The following is a 16,794-nucleotide window of genomic DNA, read 5'->3' as shown; positions in this document are numbered from 1 at the left end:
ATGTGTTAAGTAAAATATTTGAAAAATTAGACTAATGATTAAAATCTTGTAAATAATCATACTATATATTAAGTAATTTGTCTTGTTAAAGTATAATTTCAGTCTTCAATAGAAAGAAAAGTTTATTTGAGTATACATAAAATTCTTTAGCTTGTTCACTTATTGGTTTCTTCAATAAAAGAATTTACTTTCCAAAACAAACTATTCTTTTGTATCTCAAAAAATACATAAGATCATCCTGAAAGAGTCACACATAAAAATAGGAGAAACAATTTATAAGACTAGAATCCTAGATGCATCCAAACAACAGAACATGAAAACTAAAAACAAAACAAGATGGTTGAAGACCTCTGTTTAGCCATATCCATTTTTAAGTTCTTTTCAAACCCAATGTCACTTTAATAAATATTTTAAATATAATACTTGTAGAAAAGAATGCTTTCCATGAGATGTAATAATTGACTGCCTTGGAAATCAGACATGTCTTTCCAATAGGGGGAAAATTATGGTATGGTTATACAAAATTTATCCACTCATTCTTTGTCAGAAAAGTTTAATAATACAACAGATAGTAAAATTTAATTAACAAAATTTACTTAAGTATGATAAACTTCAATGTGATTTAATAATTGTCATTTTTAAATTATGCTAATGTGCTTTAAAACTGCCTTACCTAAACATTTGATTCATTAACCAGGAAGTCTAAAAATGTATATTCCATTATATATTTTCCTGATTCTTCATTTTTTTTAACATTCCAGGTAACAATTTAAAGACCTATTTCTACATGTATTCAGAACATAGGTTTTTAACAACAGCCTAAACAAATTTAGCTGTGTAGCATGTATCAAGACCAACTGTCCTTAGATATAATTGACACATTAATATTGTCCTATTTGATAGTTAGGCAGTGATATATTTCTTCTTTTTTAAAATAAATTTATTTATTTATTTATTTTTGGCCGCACTGAGTCTTCTTTGCTGTGCACAGGCTTTCTCTAGCTATGACAAGCGGGGACCATTCTTCACTGGGGTGTGCAGGTTTCTCATTGCGGTGGCTTTTCTTGTTGCGGAGCATGGGCTCTAGGCGCACGGGCTTCCGTAGTTGTGGCACACAGCCTCAGTAGTTGTGGCTCGCGGGCTCTAGAGCACAGGCTCAGTAGTTGTGGCACACGGGCTTAGTTGCTCCGTGGCATGTGGGATCTTCCCGGACCAGGGCTTGAACCCGTGTCCCCTGCACTGGCAGGCGATTCTTAACCACTGCGCCACAGGGAAGCCCGGCAGTGATATTTCTTTTTCCCCTTTCCATTCTTCTCCTCCTCCTCCTCCTTTCTCTCCTCCTCTTCCTCCTTCTTCTTCAACTAGCATATGTTATGGTCCTCACATGTTCTAGGAACTTTTTGTAAGACTGGGGATTCAGTTGTAAAGGAAATATATGAAGTAATGGCTAGTATGGAACTTATATTTTAGTTATAGCACACGAACAGTAAATAACTATTTTAAATAAGCCAGGTAATATTTGACATTGTATGTTATTAAAAAGTGTTAAGTATGGGTAAAGTATGATGATGATTAATTGACTGGAGGAAGCGGGGACATTTAGGAGGTGACATTTGAAGGAAATGATACAAAGAGGCCAGCCATGCCATGTTCTGGGAAAAAAATTTTCCATTGCAGGGTGAGGAGAATTGCATATATCAATATTGGAGTTATTGGCATATTGCTGGCATGGAGGACATGACAAAGGATGAGATCCCCTTGGTAGAGAATTTAGGTAGAGAAAAGGCAAACATACAGGGTGACCGAACTGTTAGAACTTAGTTGACTGCTGGATTAGAATCAATGAGATTGGTCAGTCATGTAAGAAAAGAAAGACACGAGGAGAGACGTTGCACAAGAAGAGATCCTGCAACTGTGTGGAAGCTGCTTTGAGATTGAATAAAATCAATGTGATTTTTTTTTCTCAAGCATTTGGTACAAGTTTACATGCTGCATCACCTATATAAAATAAGTTTTTGCAATATGATATGTCTGATAAAGTGGGCATAGTCAAATATCGTCTTAAATTTATTTTTATAAAGTCCTTTGCAAAAACTAACTTTAAGATTCTAGAAAGCTATCTAGAAAGACACAACTGATTTAAATTTTGCATGTTTGAAGAAAATCTCTCAAGGGTAATATAGGCAAACAATATCAACTATCAATGTAATGGATAGAATGCAGAATTGATATATTACAACATATTATGTTGTAAGTTTATTATCGGGACAAGTAAACTAAGAAATTACTTTTATTAAAATCTGATTCTGAGATAATAATTTTTTAGAATTAAACTTTTGTTCACTTAACAGGGTAGATACCAACTGATTTAAGAGATCTTCAGACTGCAAGAGTCCAGTCATTGGCTCTTTGCATTTCCAAATAGTTTGTCCATCTGTGATCAAGCTATGCTGACTCAACTCAGAGACTCACAATGACCTTTGGATCCTTCAGTCACCAAGAGAAGGCTTTTCCCACTCTCTGGTCTACATTCCTTGCTAATTCAATTTCATGAATCCAGTCAATTTAAATTTTTAAGAGTTGCCATCAGTTACTCAATTCTAATTACAGGATGGTGTCTTAAGGTGGAATAATAGGAGTTAAGGGTGAGAGGATTCAGTATACACATATTCGTTCTGGGTTATTGGCCCTTCCCTTTACACATAATCATTGTGATCATTTTGCATTGTCACCGGTGTTCTAAAGTAGGGCAATCAGATTTCCAGTTCTACCTATGACAGCCCTACTAAACCCTATTTTTTTTTTTTCTGGCATCTTGTCCTAGAAGTATTTGTCCCTGATTTTTAATTTTTTTTTAATTTTATTAGTACCTGCATTACAACAAGCCAGATATAATTTGGTAGACATCTACTTTTTTTACTTGCAGCTTCTTTCATGGTGTGTGAGAAAAAGTGTGTGAGACATGTGGGCAGTGAATAAAGTTGTTTTAAGACATGGTTAAATCTGAAAGAGGGCTAGTTATAACCCAGTACACTATATGATAAAACACAGTTAAGCTAAGAAACCTATTAAATAATGTAAATACATATGAAGAATATCCTTCTGATGATATATTTCAGTTTAAAATAGTCTGCATAAGATATCTTTCATTAATGTACATATAGACCATTTATCCTTTAGAAATACATTTATTTCTAATCTAATTTAGAGAGAATTTAATTTTTATCCATTAATGTAATAAACCCAACTTTGTCAGTTTTAGTGAGAGCACAGTAAAATGAATAAAGAGAGACTAAACCGGTTAGATTATATATGTGACATGTACCATGCTTCATACATTGATCGAGTCAGTAATGCACATTAAAGATGATACTCAACAACTAAGTGTCTGTTGCCTATATTTAACTGGTAACACAAGGAAGGGGGGACTATGAAACAATTATTGATTATTTCCATGAAAGACACATTATTGGCCTCATAGTGATTTTGTCAACTTTGTATGCACTATAGTATAGCATACCTAACTGCGAGTGAATGAACAATTCCTCTTACACAAGTCCTCATGGAAAACATAAATATACAAAATATTATCAAATATTTTTGTATCTCTTAATTGCTTTGATGTTTATTTATTATTACTATTTATTTACGTTTGACTATATTTTGAAGATTTCTACAGTATTTAAATTACTGATTAGGAAAGTATATCTCTCTATTGACTTTTTTAGAAAAACCATTTAGAAAATATTTAGAGGGTTTAAAGTTGCTTAATCTGTATTTAATGAATTGTCAATAAAACTGAAACAGGAAAAAAGGAAAGACTGAAACAACTGAAGAAAATAAAATCAGATAATCAGAGTGATGTAAGAATTGAACATTACTAAAGTCCTTCTGAATTTTATAGACGACATTTACAAATTATGAGTAAGAATAAAGCAAGACTTTATGCAATGAATTTTTTGGAAATTCTGCTGCATATTTGTATCATCTTAATTTATTTTACATTTCTTTTTTCCGTGCTTAGTTTACAGTAAGATTCACAGACACATGATTTCACACACACACACGCATGCACACACACACTCACTCACTCACAAACATAAAAAGTGAATCACTGTTTAGTCATCAATGGTTCATCATCAAGCAGTGTTTGAAACATTGAAACATTGTAGAATTATGCCAGTTCCATACGATTGCTACTTTTAATTTAAAAGTGCAGTGAGTCTTATAAGGGAGAACAACAATTATTTTCCTAGAAATTGAGCTCCCTAACAAATTCACATGAGAGAGTTATTCTGAATATTTATAATATCATATTTTTATCCACTAAATTTTCTGAGTTTGACTTTTTTGGATTTACCCCACACGCAAAGAAATTATTTTTTGTGATATTAATATATTACATTAAGTTTTCCATTTAGTAGAGAAAAAGGTCATGACATATTAGGACATTGAAGAGGTATGTTTGGGTTAGAAGTAAATGAACCATCGATTAAAATGTGCTTTAAAATAAACTGAACTGGGAAAAATAACCTAACTCCATAGCTCGTCTCTAGAAATGAAGTATGGGGTGGTCTATGAGTCAGTGCATTTTCTTGGTCTTCCTGACTCTCATTTGTACAGTACTAAGTTAAGAAATCTAAAGTCTTAATACTAAGAATTTCTCTTGGTCAACAACTAACAGTACAATGACTTTGACTATTATTCCTGAAGCCAAATACAGGTGGTCTAGTCCTGCAAACTAGAGACAGGAAACCCTTATAGAAATAAATGGAATGGAAACATCATGAGGAAATGTAGGGGAAGGAAATGGATGAGTGCATAGAAGCGTAGTTAAAAGAACAAGACTTGCCTATTACAAACTGATAGAAATGGTCTCTAAGAAGCCTTTTGTTGGACTAATTCTTTACGATTCCTACAGGGATGTATCTATTCATTTATTTATTATTTGTATTATTGTGATATAATTGACATATAATATTGTGTAAGTTTAAGGTGTACAATGTGCTGATTTCATACATCTATATATTGCAATGTGGTTACCACTATAGCCTTAGCTATCATTTCCATCATGTCACATGATTATCATTTCCATGGTGAAAACATTTCAGATCTAGTCTCTTAGCAACTTTGAAGTATATAATACAGTATTGCTGACTATAATCACTATAAGGTACATAAACTCCCCAAAACTTATTCATATTCTAACTGTAAGTTTGTACCCTTTGACAAACAGCCCAATTCCCCTACAACCCAGACCCTGGTAACCAGCAATCCACTGTCTCTGTAAGTTCTGCTTTTTTTTTTTTTTTTCGATTCCTCATATAATTCATTGCATACTCTGCCTTTGACTTAGCATAATGCCCTCAAGGTCCATCCATGTTGTCTCAAATGGCAGGAATGTATTTAAAACACATGAAACGAATGAGTGTCTACATGTTGAGTGGAGAACAGTATAAAACAAGTGTTAAATAACTAACATAACAATTCTAAAACAAAACAGCAAATACTATCAATACATGCAATTGAGGACCACAGTAAAAGTTTCAACATTTTTATTAATGAAGCATAGAATGGCTTCATATTAGAATGTGTCAGTTTATAAAATTAGGTTGTAATGAAAAACTTCATAATGCTAATTTCACATAAAATCACAAGCCTATTTGATTTAGTGCCATTTGTGTTGCCATTCTTATTGATATAGAACATAGTGTTTCAAAAGATGTGGATTTCCAACAAGACCCATAATGCTAGATTACATGTTTACATAAAAATAATTTAAAAGCTCATTAAAGAAATATTTTTAATTTTACCATTAATTTTAAACATACAAATACTTATCTCCCATGAGTTTTATTGATTGTTACTGAATTTTAATGAGAATACTTACCTTATCAATCTGGTAGATTTTGTTCTGCACTTAAAAAAAATTCTTTAAAGAAAGTAGGCATTTTACAGAAGGGGATGAAGCCAGCCAAATAATTATGCTCATCTTCAGCTTGACACTATGTCGAGATCATTTCAATAATCTTTATGAATATTTTACTAATATTCTGTAATTTTTTCAGGTACAGGTCACAACATAGTTTTTTGAAGGAAACTGTTTCTAATTTCCCTTTGATTCCTCTGCTAATAACACCTCTTTAAATGATCCTTAATTATGTATTGTAATGGGCTGTTTAATAGTTATATTTCATTAGCTCATGGATTCACATATTTAAAACTCTATACGGTATCTGGAAATTAGGGTTGTTTTGTATAAGGTTATATTTTCTTGTCTATACAGAAAGAAACCTGTTTTATAATTCAGAACAGAGAGGACTAGTCTTTTATTGCATATCATCATCTTGCTTGCTAAAGAAAGAATACCTTACAGAACTGGAATCCATTTTTCAAAAAGACCATTGGCTTAATTTCTTGTAACTATGTATTTTCTCTTCAGGAACATTTGTCATCCAGGTGACAGCAAGTGATGCTGATGATCCTTCAAGTGGCAATAACGCTCGTCTCCTGTACAGCTTACGACAAGGCCAACCGTATTTCTCCATTGAACCAACAACAGGTATTCCTGGAAGAAACGAAGTGCAATTCAACATGATTCTAAGGCAAACGTCAGAGCAAAAGTTCTCTGCCTGCAAACATGTTGTAAAGTAGACCTGATGTTTCAATAAATAAATGGGTTGTAATGTTTTTTCATTAAATTTTAAAAATTTAATTATTTTTAATCTTTTAGCTGGTTTTTCTAAGGTTGGGAGATTGGATTTTTCACACCCATACCACAAATGATTTGTGTATGGGATATAAAACATACTTAAGGATTATTACAAATTAATTACAGAACTACAGACAACCCAATCTAAATATATGGGGAAAAGACATTTACAAGCAATTGACAAAAAATTGACAAACAAAAAGCCTGCAAGCATATTAAAATTGCTCAACCTCATTAGTCATCATGGAAATGCAAATTAAAATCACAGAGTTCTACCTGTACACCCAGCCAGAATGAGATTAAGCTGAGTTTATGGCTGGGTGTAGGAACTTAAAAAAAAATAGTTCTGTATTTTATGTCTTTTTGATTCACATGAATACAACATTTGCTTTTTCTGTCCTTACTTCTCCAATTTCTGTTAATCAATTGAATACTTTATAAAATAAATTTTAAAATTGCTCTTATTTATTTACATCTATTAAACAGTTAAGAATTATGTGACATTGATTCATTTAACAAATATTGATTGCTTTGGTCACTACAAAGATTAAACCCATATAAATGAGCTTACAGTCTCTAAAGATGAGAAAAAAAAAATACCTGACTAACAAACCAAGAATGTGGCAAGTTCAAAAAGCAATAAAATTCTGTGATTGTTAATGAGACAAATATTATTTCCATCTTGATGACATGAAAAGCTTTAAAAAATTAAAGCATGTGTTGGGTCTTTAAGCATTTGTTATTGATTCATTCATTTAGCAAGTATTAAATAGGTCAGCCTTTATCAATCAAGTTTCTTTTGAGAATCAGATTCTGAAAAGTATGATTTGAGTGACTATATTCTTAATTCTCCCCAGGATAATACCTAGTTTCTATTATTCTGAATGTACATGTTTAAGTTATTTTAATACATGCAGTGGATGCCTTAAGACATTAGGTTTTAATTCCCTTACACAATTTTGGTTGAGAAGGGTTGAATATGCAACAGGCATTATACAGTATACTAGGTTTACAGCAGGACACCATTGCAACATTAAAAAAATAATAATAAAAGGAAAGCAACAGGGACTCTTTTCTCTTGGAACTTACAAATAAATATTAAACATTTGCATATTAATAAATACATTAAGTTTGTGAATATTATGAAGTGAAATAAACAAGGTTCAATAGAAGAAAGTAAGAACTCCTTCATAGTGTGTGGCCAAGGCAGAATACACTGAAACCAGAAGGCTGAGCTGAGCATGTGACCAAGGTGAGGAGAGCATGGAAGGCGTTCTAGGTTATGGGAAGAATGTATAGGAAATTCCTGAGAAAGGAGAGTGTTTAAGCTCTGAGACTAACTAGACACCAGTGTGAAAGAGCACAGAGGAGGAGAATAGAAAATGGGCTATCGGTGTAGTAGATGTGTGCTGGGTGACACTGGATCTTCACGACCATTTTGAGCACTGTCTTTTCCTCCAGCGCTCACTGACTTCTTAAACATATTGAGCAAATTAGCTAAAGCAATTAATTGCATTAATGGAGGAGCAGTAGAGCCGGCAGCAAGACAGTTGGAAGCCAAAGCACAGAAGTGGTAAGTTTTCGAGGGTGTAAGAGGATCTAGGAATATACATCCTTTATCCATTCTGAAGGTAAGAAGACGTGTTGAAAATAAAGTCAGCAAAGTTAATTGAAGCCTCCATACATGGGAAGTGAAGGCCTCTGTGTTCGTCTCTCTCGCTGACTAATCTCTACACCTTTGGATATATAATTCCAAAACTCTAATACTATTCTCCTTTGCTAATAGGAAACACAATTCTCTGTTGAGTCACACACAGGGAGGTATTAGGAGCGTCTGTTTCATATATTCCATGGTTTCCATACTGATTCATATTAATAGAGTATAATTGTGAAACACTTCAGTCCACAATTAAAATCTCATCATAATGTGGTCCAATTTGTCCTTTGTAAAATTTTTTTACAGGTATCACAATTTTTTAATTAATACTTTTTCCCCAGACATATTTGAAGATTAGCCATTCTCCTTCTTATATTTGTATTATGTGTTCCCCAGATCTTTAGGATTACAGCTCTTCTATTTACCACCTTAATTTTTCCTAGGTTTTTTTCAGTGATGATTAACTTCTTACTAAATAATTTTATAGAAAGTGGACACTTGTTACAACATTTCCATGGTCCAATATGGATATGAATATCTCTGTTGGTGGATTATGAATAACTGTGAGTCAAAAATCAGCTCTTCTTCATATATTATGACTCAAAATAGATTTAACATCACAGGTGCACAATATTTTTGCATACATTTGGTATTATAGTTTTACATGTATCCATAATAAACTAACTTCTTCTAAGTTTAGGGGAAAAGTTAATTGTAGAGCCCTAATATTATGTTAGGGAAGAAAGCAGAAAATAAGTTGAGGTAAAAATAAGACATTCTTCTTCTCTCCCTGTGGTTTATCTTAACATACTATTTTATTAAGATTCCACTACTATTAGTATTGTGATGACCACTCTAAACTTTAGGCAGAGGTGGTGATTGACTTATTATTGTTGTATTTTTTTCTCCAGGGCAGCATCTAGCACATTGTAGTGGTTCAAAATGTGTCAAAAGAATGACTTTATGTTTGAATTCTTAAGAAATTAACTAGGCAGATGCCATGGTTAATAATGAAATCATAATTATAGTTTATTATGTCTTTAAAGGAGTCATAAGAATATCTTCTAAAATGGATAGAGAACTGCAAGATGAGTATTGGGTGATTATTCAAGCCAAAGACATGATTGGTCTGCCTGGAGCACTGTCTGCAACAACAAGTGTATTAATCAAACTTTCTGATGTTAATGACAATAAGCCTATATTTAAAGACAGTAAGTAAAAAGGATTCTAATAAATAATTTTTGAAAGTATGGGAAATAGCACAAACTAAGTCTTGATTTAGCAAAGTGTTTAAAGCATCTGCTTTCAGATTTAGGGTAGTGTCACTCTTTCCTCCAGATTAACTTGTTGGCAATTTTTAATTTGTACAATCAAATAAACGGTTCTTTTAATTTTCCCACAACGAAAGAGACACGGTAGCACAGTTAAACTGTTACTTCCTGAAAACAGCAAAATATTACCAACTTTAAAGTAACATTTCTCCCACTTAAAAAAAAGGAAAATCTCACAAAGCAGTCTGTGGAATGACTTGCTCTATGCTCCTAAGGAAGTCAAGAATCCCTCTAAAGAAAAATTATACTGAACATGCTCCTTTTTTTAATTCTAAAAAGATTTATTCTTTAGGAGATTAACACATGTGATTATTTTGTACATTTTAGCATAAATTGCAAATCATATATGAATGACTAGTTCTTTGTAAGTTTTATGCAAGTTACTTCTGAAAAGTAAAGAGAAAAAAACTTAGTTATTTATATTTATATCTATGTATTTCAAATATAACTACCATTATTTTCTTGTGACCAAAACAATAGGGTCATCTGACTTCATCTTTATCTCTCTTTTTCTTTTTTTTAAAATTTATTTTATTGAGATATAGTCGATTTACAATGTTGTGTTAATTTCTACTGTACAGCAAAGTGATTGAGTTATACATATATATAATCATTTTTGATATTCTTTTCCTTTATGGTTTATCAGAGGATATTGAATATAGTTCCCTGTACTATTCAGTAGGACATTGTTGTTTATCCATTCTATATATAATAGTTTGCATCAGCTAGCCTCAAACTCCCAATCCATCCCTCCCCCACCCCCATCCTCCTGACAACAGACTTGTGTTCTCTATGTCTCTGAGTCTGTTTCTGTTTCACAGATAAGTTCATTTGTGTCACATTTTAAATTCCACATATAAGTGATATCATATGGTATTTGTCTTTCTCTTTCTGAGTTACTTCAGTTAGCATGATAATCTCTAGGTTCATCCATGTTGCTGCAAATGGCATTATTTCATTCTTTTTTATGGTTGCATAATATTCCATATCTTTCTTCTCCATTTCCACTAATGGAATGGAATTAATGCAATCCAGGCTCAGATTCTCAAAGTCAAACTGTTACCCTTAGAACTCAACTATTTGTTTTTGGACTCTACCGTCTTTAATTCATACTTATATTGGGTTGGCCAAAAAGTTCGTTCAGGTTTTTTTTTGTAACATCTTACGGAAAAACCCAAACGAACCTTTTGGCCAACTCAATATTTATTGGTTATTTTAGGTATCAGAGAATGCTTGAGTGAAATTGAAAAACTCTTTTTATTAAATTTAATTTGGCACGGTGGAAGGATACAATAAAAATAAACCTATGAATATTAAGAAGGTATGCATATGAATAGAAATTTGGAAATTATATGTACTGGTGAAAGGACTTCCCTAAGATATATTTAAGAGAAAATAATAGGTACTCAAAAAGATATGAGGGAAATGTTCAGATTGCAAAAAAATAAAGGGAGAGAGAGAGCAAGAGAGAGAGGTATTTAGAATAAGTAATTGGTGAAAAGGGTGGGTATGGTTTTTCCGACAGCCCATAATAAAGGGAGGGTGCTATATTTGGGAGTTTTTTATGTTAATTATCTGTGCAAAATATCCTGAATTTTGCTTTTAAAGGTTTATACCGCTTGACTGTCTCTGAATCTGCATCTGTTGGGATGTCGATTGGAAAAATCATGGCATATGATAATGACATAGGAGAGAATGCAGAAATGGATTACAGCATAGAAGATGATTCAAAAACGTTCGATGTCATTACTAATAATGAGACCCAAGAAGGAATAATTATATTAAAAAAGGTAGATGCATTAATATTATTTGTTTTGCATAATAATGCAAAATCAAATCAGAAATACATATATATTTTGTGTAACCAGTTAGTTTTTGCTTTGTTAAGTAAGTAAAATAAGACCCTGTGATTTAGTTTAGGGAGCAAAAGAAAAGATATATGTGCTTTTATAAAAAATTCTGAGATATTTCATTTTTTAGAATATTAACATATATGATTATTACCTACATTTTAGTATTAATTACAAATAATAATATACAAATAGCTAATTATCAGTTTTATGCAAGATACTTCTGAAAAAATAAAGAAAAAAGCTCAGTTATTTATATTTTATATCCATATATTTCAAATATAATTGATGAGAGAGTTCATTATTACCGAGATCTTTTGAATTATATTGTAGAGTAGTTTTTTAAAAAGATTTTAATATACAGGAGAAACTTTTTGAAACTATCTTAAATAACAGGAAACTAATTCTCAACTCCATAAGATATTTATACTCAGAAAAGTACACTTTTAATCCTAAATAAAAAATATAATTATTAACCCAAAACATTTTATAATAGACGTAAATAACAAAATACACATAGGGATTTGCTACGCAACTACTTAATGATAATATCAGAGGGATCCAAGAACATAAATAGTAAAACCTAACTGGAAAGCAACTGAGACTTAAATTAACAACAAAAACTTTTTTTTCCCTAAGTAATTCCTCGGGTCACTGATACCAGTTTTCTGTGTACACTGCATTTCTTTGTAGAAAGTAGACTTTGAGCACCAGAACCACTATCGTATTAGAGCAAAAGTTAAAAACCGCCGAGTTGATGAGCAGCTCAGGAAATACCATACTGAAGCTTCCACCACTTTCATCAAGATCCAGGTGGAAGATGTTGATGAACCTCCTGTTTTCCCCCTCCCGTATTACATATTTGAAATCTTTGAAGGAAGCCCGTACGGATCATTTGTAGGCACAGTCTCTGCCACAGATCCAGATCAGAGGAAATCTCCTATCAGGTATGTCTGGAAGGCCAGCTTTGCATTAGTAAATGAGGGAACACAGATTAGCTTGAAAATAAAATTTCATATAAATGTAACAGGGATATATCTAGATCTGTATTTCTCTCTAAGGTACTTATAAAATTTGCAACAGTTGAAACAAGTTGAAACAGGAAGCCTCACTATTGGTTAAGATGCAGTGAAATAAGCACTTGAAAACATGTGCAAGAAAGAGGCAATCACCAACTAAAATTAGATGCAGTCAACTCTCTATTAATTGGGGTAAGAAGGTGAGGGAAAAGAAACCCCTGGTTATGCCAAATCAGAACAGAAACAAAGCTGATCACAATGTGGTTCATCTAAACACTGTTTAATTAAAATGATATTCAAAAATTAACTAAGATTTATAGGGTACCACTAAAAGAGTAAAAATGAACTAAGTCCAATCAATTAGAAATAAATTTCTGTGTTGCAATTAAACAATATTTACCATCTATTAAATTAGTCTGTTATATTCAGGAAGTATATTTCTGTTTTTTTGTATTCGCATCATAGTTATGGTTAAAAATACAAGCAAAACCTGTTACATGTTTCCTTCCACCACCTTCCCTTCATCCATTTTCTGTACTTTACAGTCCAGGGGCTTACACAAACTTCCATATATTTATTAAGGTGCTGAGTACTGCTTTGCTCTTTGGAAGGGCTACTGACACAAAGAAGAGCTTCTTTAAATTAATGAGACAGACGATGCTCCCACTTTTCCACTGTAATTCCTAACCATAAAATGCTGCCTTCTAATATGTAGATATAGTTCCTATTTATTAGCAGTAAATCTAATAATGAATATAAGTATATATGTAGTATATATATGTGTGTGTATATACAAGTCAGTAAATTAATTGTTTAGATTTTAAAGAGTATATTAACCTGTTTGTTTTTCTGACAATACTAAAGAATACATAATTTTAAAAAATGCTTTCATGATTAAAGCTTTCATCATATTATGCTTTATAATAATAAAATTGTAGAAACAATTTAAATATCTAATCTCAGTGGTGTAAATAAGGCAGTGAATGATGAATGCTTTCTAATGATGCTTATGAACATAAAGACATGGCATGATTCTTTAAAAATAATACAAAATCATTAGAGTCATATGTTCACTACAAGTAAAATATTATGTAAAATAAATGAGAAAAATAAGTGAGCACACCCAAATATTAACAGAGGTTGTGTTTTTTTAAAAATTTTATTTTATTTATTTTTTTATACAGCAGGTCCCTATTAGTCATCAATTTTATACACATCAGTGTATACATGTCAATCCCAATCACCCAGTTCAGCACACCACCAACCCCAACCCCCGTGGCTTTCCCCCCTTGGTGTCCATACATTTGTTCTCTACGTCTGTGTCTCAATTTCTGCCCTGCAAACCGGTTCGTCTGTACCGTTTTTCTAGGTTCCACATACATGCATTAATATACGATATTTGTTTTTCTCTTTCTGACTTACTTCACTCTTTATGACAGTCTCTACATCCATCCACGTCTCTACAAATGACCCAGTTTCGTTCCTTTTTATGGCTGAGTAATATTCCATTGTATATATGTACCACAACTTCTTTATCCATTCGTCTGTCGAAGGGCATTTAGGTTGCTTCCATGACCTGGCTATTGGAAATAGTGCTGCAATGAACATTAGGGTGCATGTGTCTTTTTGAATTATGGTTTTCTCTGGGTATATGCCCAGTAGTGGGATTGCTGGGTCATATGATAATTCTATTTTCATTGTTTAAGGAACCTCCTTACTGTTCTCCATAGTGGCTGTATCAATTTACATTCCCACCAACAGTGCAAGAGGGTTCCCTTTTCTCCACACCCTCTCCAGCATTTGTTGTTTGTAGGTTTTCTGATGATGCCCATTCTAACTGGTGTGAGGTGGTACCTCATTGTAGTTTTGATTTGCATTTCTCTAATAATTAGTGATGTTGAGCAGATTTTCATGTGCTTCTTGGCCATCTGTATGTCTTCTTTGGAGAAATGTCTATTTAGTTCTTCTGCCCATTTTTGGAATGGGTTGTTTGTTTTTTTTAATATTGAGCTGCATGAGCTGTTTATATATTTTAGAGATTAATCCTTTGTCTGTTGATTCATTTGCAAATATTTTCTCCCATTCTGAGGGTTGTCTTTTCCTCTTGTTTATGGTTTCCTTTGCTGTGCAAAAGCTTTGAAGTTTCATTAGGTCCCATTTGTTTATTTTTGTTTTTATTTCCATTACTCTAGGAGGTGGATCAAAAAAGACCTTGCTGTGATTTATGTCAAAGAGTGTTCTTCCTATGTTTTCCTCTAAGAGTTTTATAGTGCCTGGTCTTACATTTAGATCTCTAATCCATTTTGAGTTTATTTTTGTGTATGGTGTTAGGGAGTGTTCTAATTTCATTCTTTTACATGTAGCTGTCCAGTTTTCCCAGCAACACTTACTGAAGAGACTGTCTTTTCTCCAGTGTATTTCCTTCCCTCCTTTGTCATAGATTAGTTGACCATAGGTGCGTGGGTATGTCTCTGGGCTTTCTATCTTGTTCCACTGATCTATGTTTCTGTTTTTGTGCCAGTACCATATTGTCTTGATTACTGTAGCTTTGTAGTATAGTCTGAAGTTAGGGAGTCTGATTCCTCCAGTTCCATTTTCTTCCCTCAAGACTGCTTTGGCTATTCGGGGTCTTTTGTGTCTCCATACAAATTTTAAGATTTTTTGTTCTAGTTCCATAAAAATGCCATTGGTAATTTGATAGGGATAACATTGAATCTGTAGATTGCTTTGGGTAGTATAGTCATTTTCACAATGTTGATTCTTCCAGTCCAAGAACATGATATATCTCTCCATCTGTTGGTATCATCTTTAATTTCTTTCATCAGGGTCTTATAGTTTTCTGCATACAGGTCTTTTGTCTCCCTAGGTAGGTTTATTCCTAGGTATTTGATTCTTTTTGTTGCAATGGTAAATGGGAGTGTTTCCTTATTTTCTCTTTCAGATTTTTCATCATTAGTGTGTAGGAATGCAAGAGATTTCTGTACATTAATTTTGTATCCTGCAACTTTACCAAATTCATTGATTAGCTCTAGTAGTTTTCTGGTGGCATCTTTAGGATTCTCTATGTATAGTATCATGTCATCTGCAAACAGTGACAGTTTTACTTCTTCTTTTCCAATTTGTATTCTTTTTCTTCTCTGATTGCCATCGCTAGGACTTCCAAAACTATGTTGAATAATAGTGGTGAGAGTGGACATCCTTGTCTTGTTCCTGATCTTAGAGGAAATGGTTTCAGTTTTTCACCATTGAGAATGACGTTTGCTGTGGGTTTGTCATATATGGCCTCTATTATGTTGAGGTAGGTTCCCTCTATGCCCACTTTCTGGAGAGTTTTTATCATAAATGGGTGTTGAATTTTGTCAAAAGCTTTTTCTGCATCTATTGAGGTGATCATATGGTTTTTCTCCTTCCATTTGTTAATATGGTGTATCACATTGATTGATTTGCATATATTGAAGAATCCTTGCATCCCTGGGATAAATCCCACTTCATCATGGTGTATGATCCTTTTAATGTGTTGATGGATTCTGTTTGCTAGTATTTTGTTGAGGATTTTTGCATCTATATTCATCAGTGATATTGGTCTGTAATTTTCATTTTTTGTAGTATCTTTGTCTTGTTTTGGTATCAGGGTGATGGTGGCCTCATAGAATGAGTTTGGGAGTGTTCTTTCCTCCGCAATTGTTTGGAAGAGTTTGAGAAGGATGGGTGTTAGTTCATCTCTAAATGTTTGATAGAATTCACCTGTGAAGCCATCTGGTCCTGGACTTTTGTTTGTTGGAAGATTTTTAATCACAGTTTCAATTTCATTACTTGTGATTGGTCTGTTCATATTTTCTGTTTCTTCCTGGTTCACTCGTGGAAGGTTATACCTTTCTAAGAATTTGTCCATTTCTTCCAGGTTGTCCATTTTATTGGCATAGAGTTGCTTGTAGTAGTCTCTTAAGATGCTTTGTATTTCTGTGGTGCCTGTTGTAACTTCTCCTTTTTCATGTCTAAGTTTATTGATTTGAGTCCTCTCCCTCTTTTTCTTGATGAGTCTGGCTAATGGTTTATCAATTTTGTTTATCTTCTCAAAGAACCAGCTTTTAGTTTTATTGATCTTTGCTATTGTTTTCTTTGTTTCTATTTCATTTATTTCTGCTCTGATCTTTATGATTTCTGTCCTTCTGCTAACTTTGGGTTTTGTTTGTTCTTCTTTCTCTAGTTCCTTTAGGTGTAAGGT

At 32.9% G+C, this 16,794-nt stretch overlaps 1 protein-coding gene across 1 annotated transcript in view; it reads left to right on the top strand.

Annotated features, from left to right (window-relative positions):
* Window positions 1–16,794, top strand: part of CDH19 (cadherin 19) — a 56,708-nt gene that overhangs the window by 3,821 nt on the left and 36,093 nt on the right. The window contains exons 3-6 of the mRNA XM_068563402.1: window positions 6,443–6,562; window positions 9,416–9,580; window positions 11,309–11,490; window positions 12,244–12,497. Coding sequence (XP_068419503.1) covers window positions 6,443–6,562; window positions 9,416–9,580; window positions 11,309–11,490; window positions 12,244–12,497 — 721 coding nt within the window. The remainder of the gene's footprint in view (window positions 1–6,442; window positions 6,563–9,415; window positions 9,581–11,308; window positions 11,491–12,243; window positions 12,498–16,794) is intronic.

The sequence above is a fragment of the Eschrichtius robustus genome, chromosome 14 (assembly GCF_028021215.1).
Source record: "Eschrichtius robustus isolate mEscRob2 chromosome 14, mEscRob2.pri, whole genome shotgun sequence".
NCBI classification, from domain to species: domain Eukaryota; kingdom Metazoa; phylum Chordata; class Mammalia; order Artiodactyla; family Eschrichtiidae; genus Eschrichtius; species Eschrichtius robustus.
Note: the sequence above shows the minus strand (reverse complement) of the source record. Positions and strands in the feature narration are given on the sequence as shown.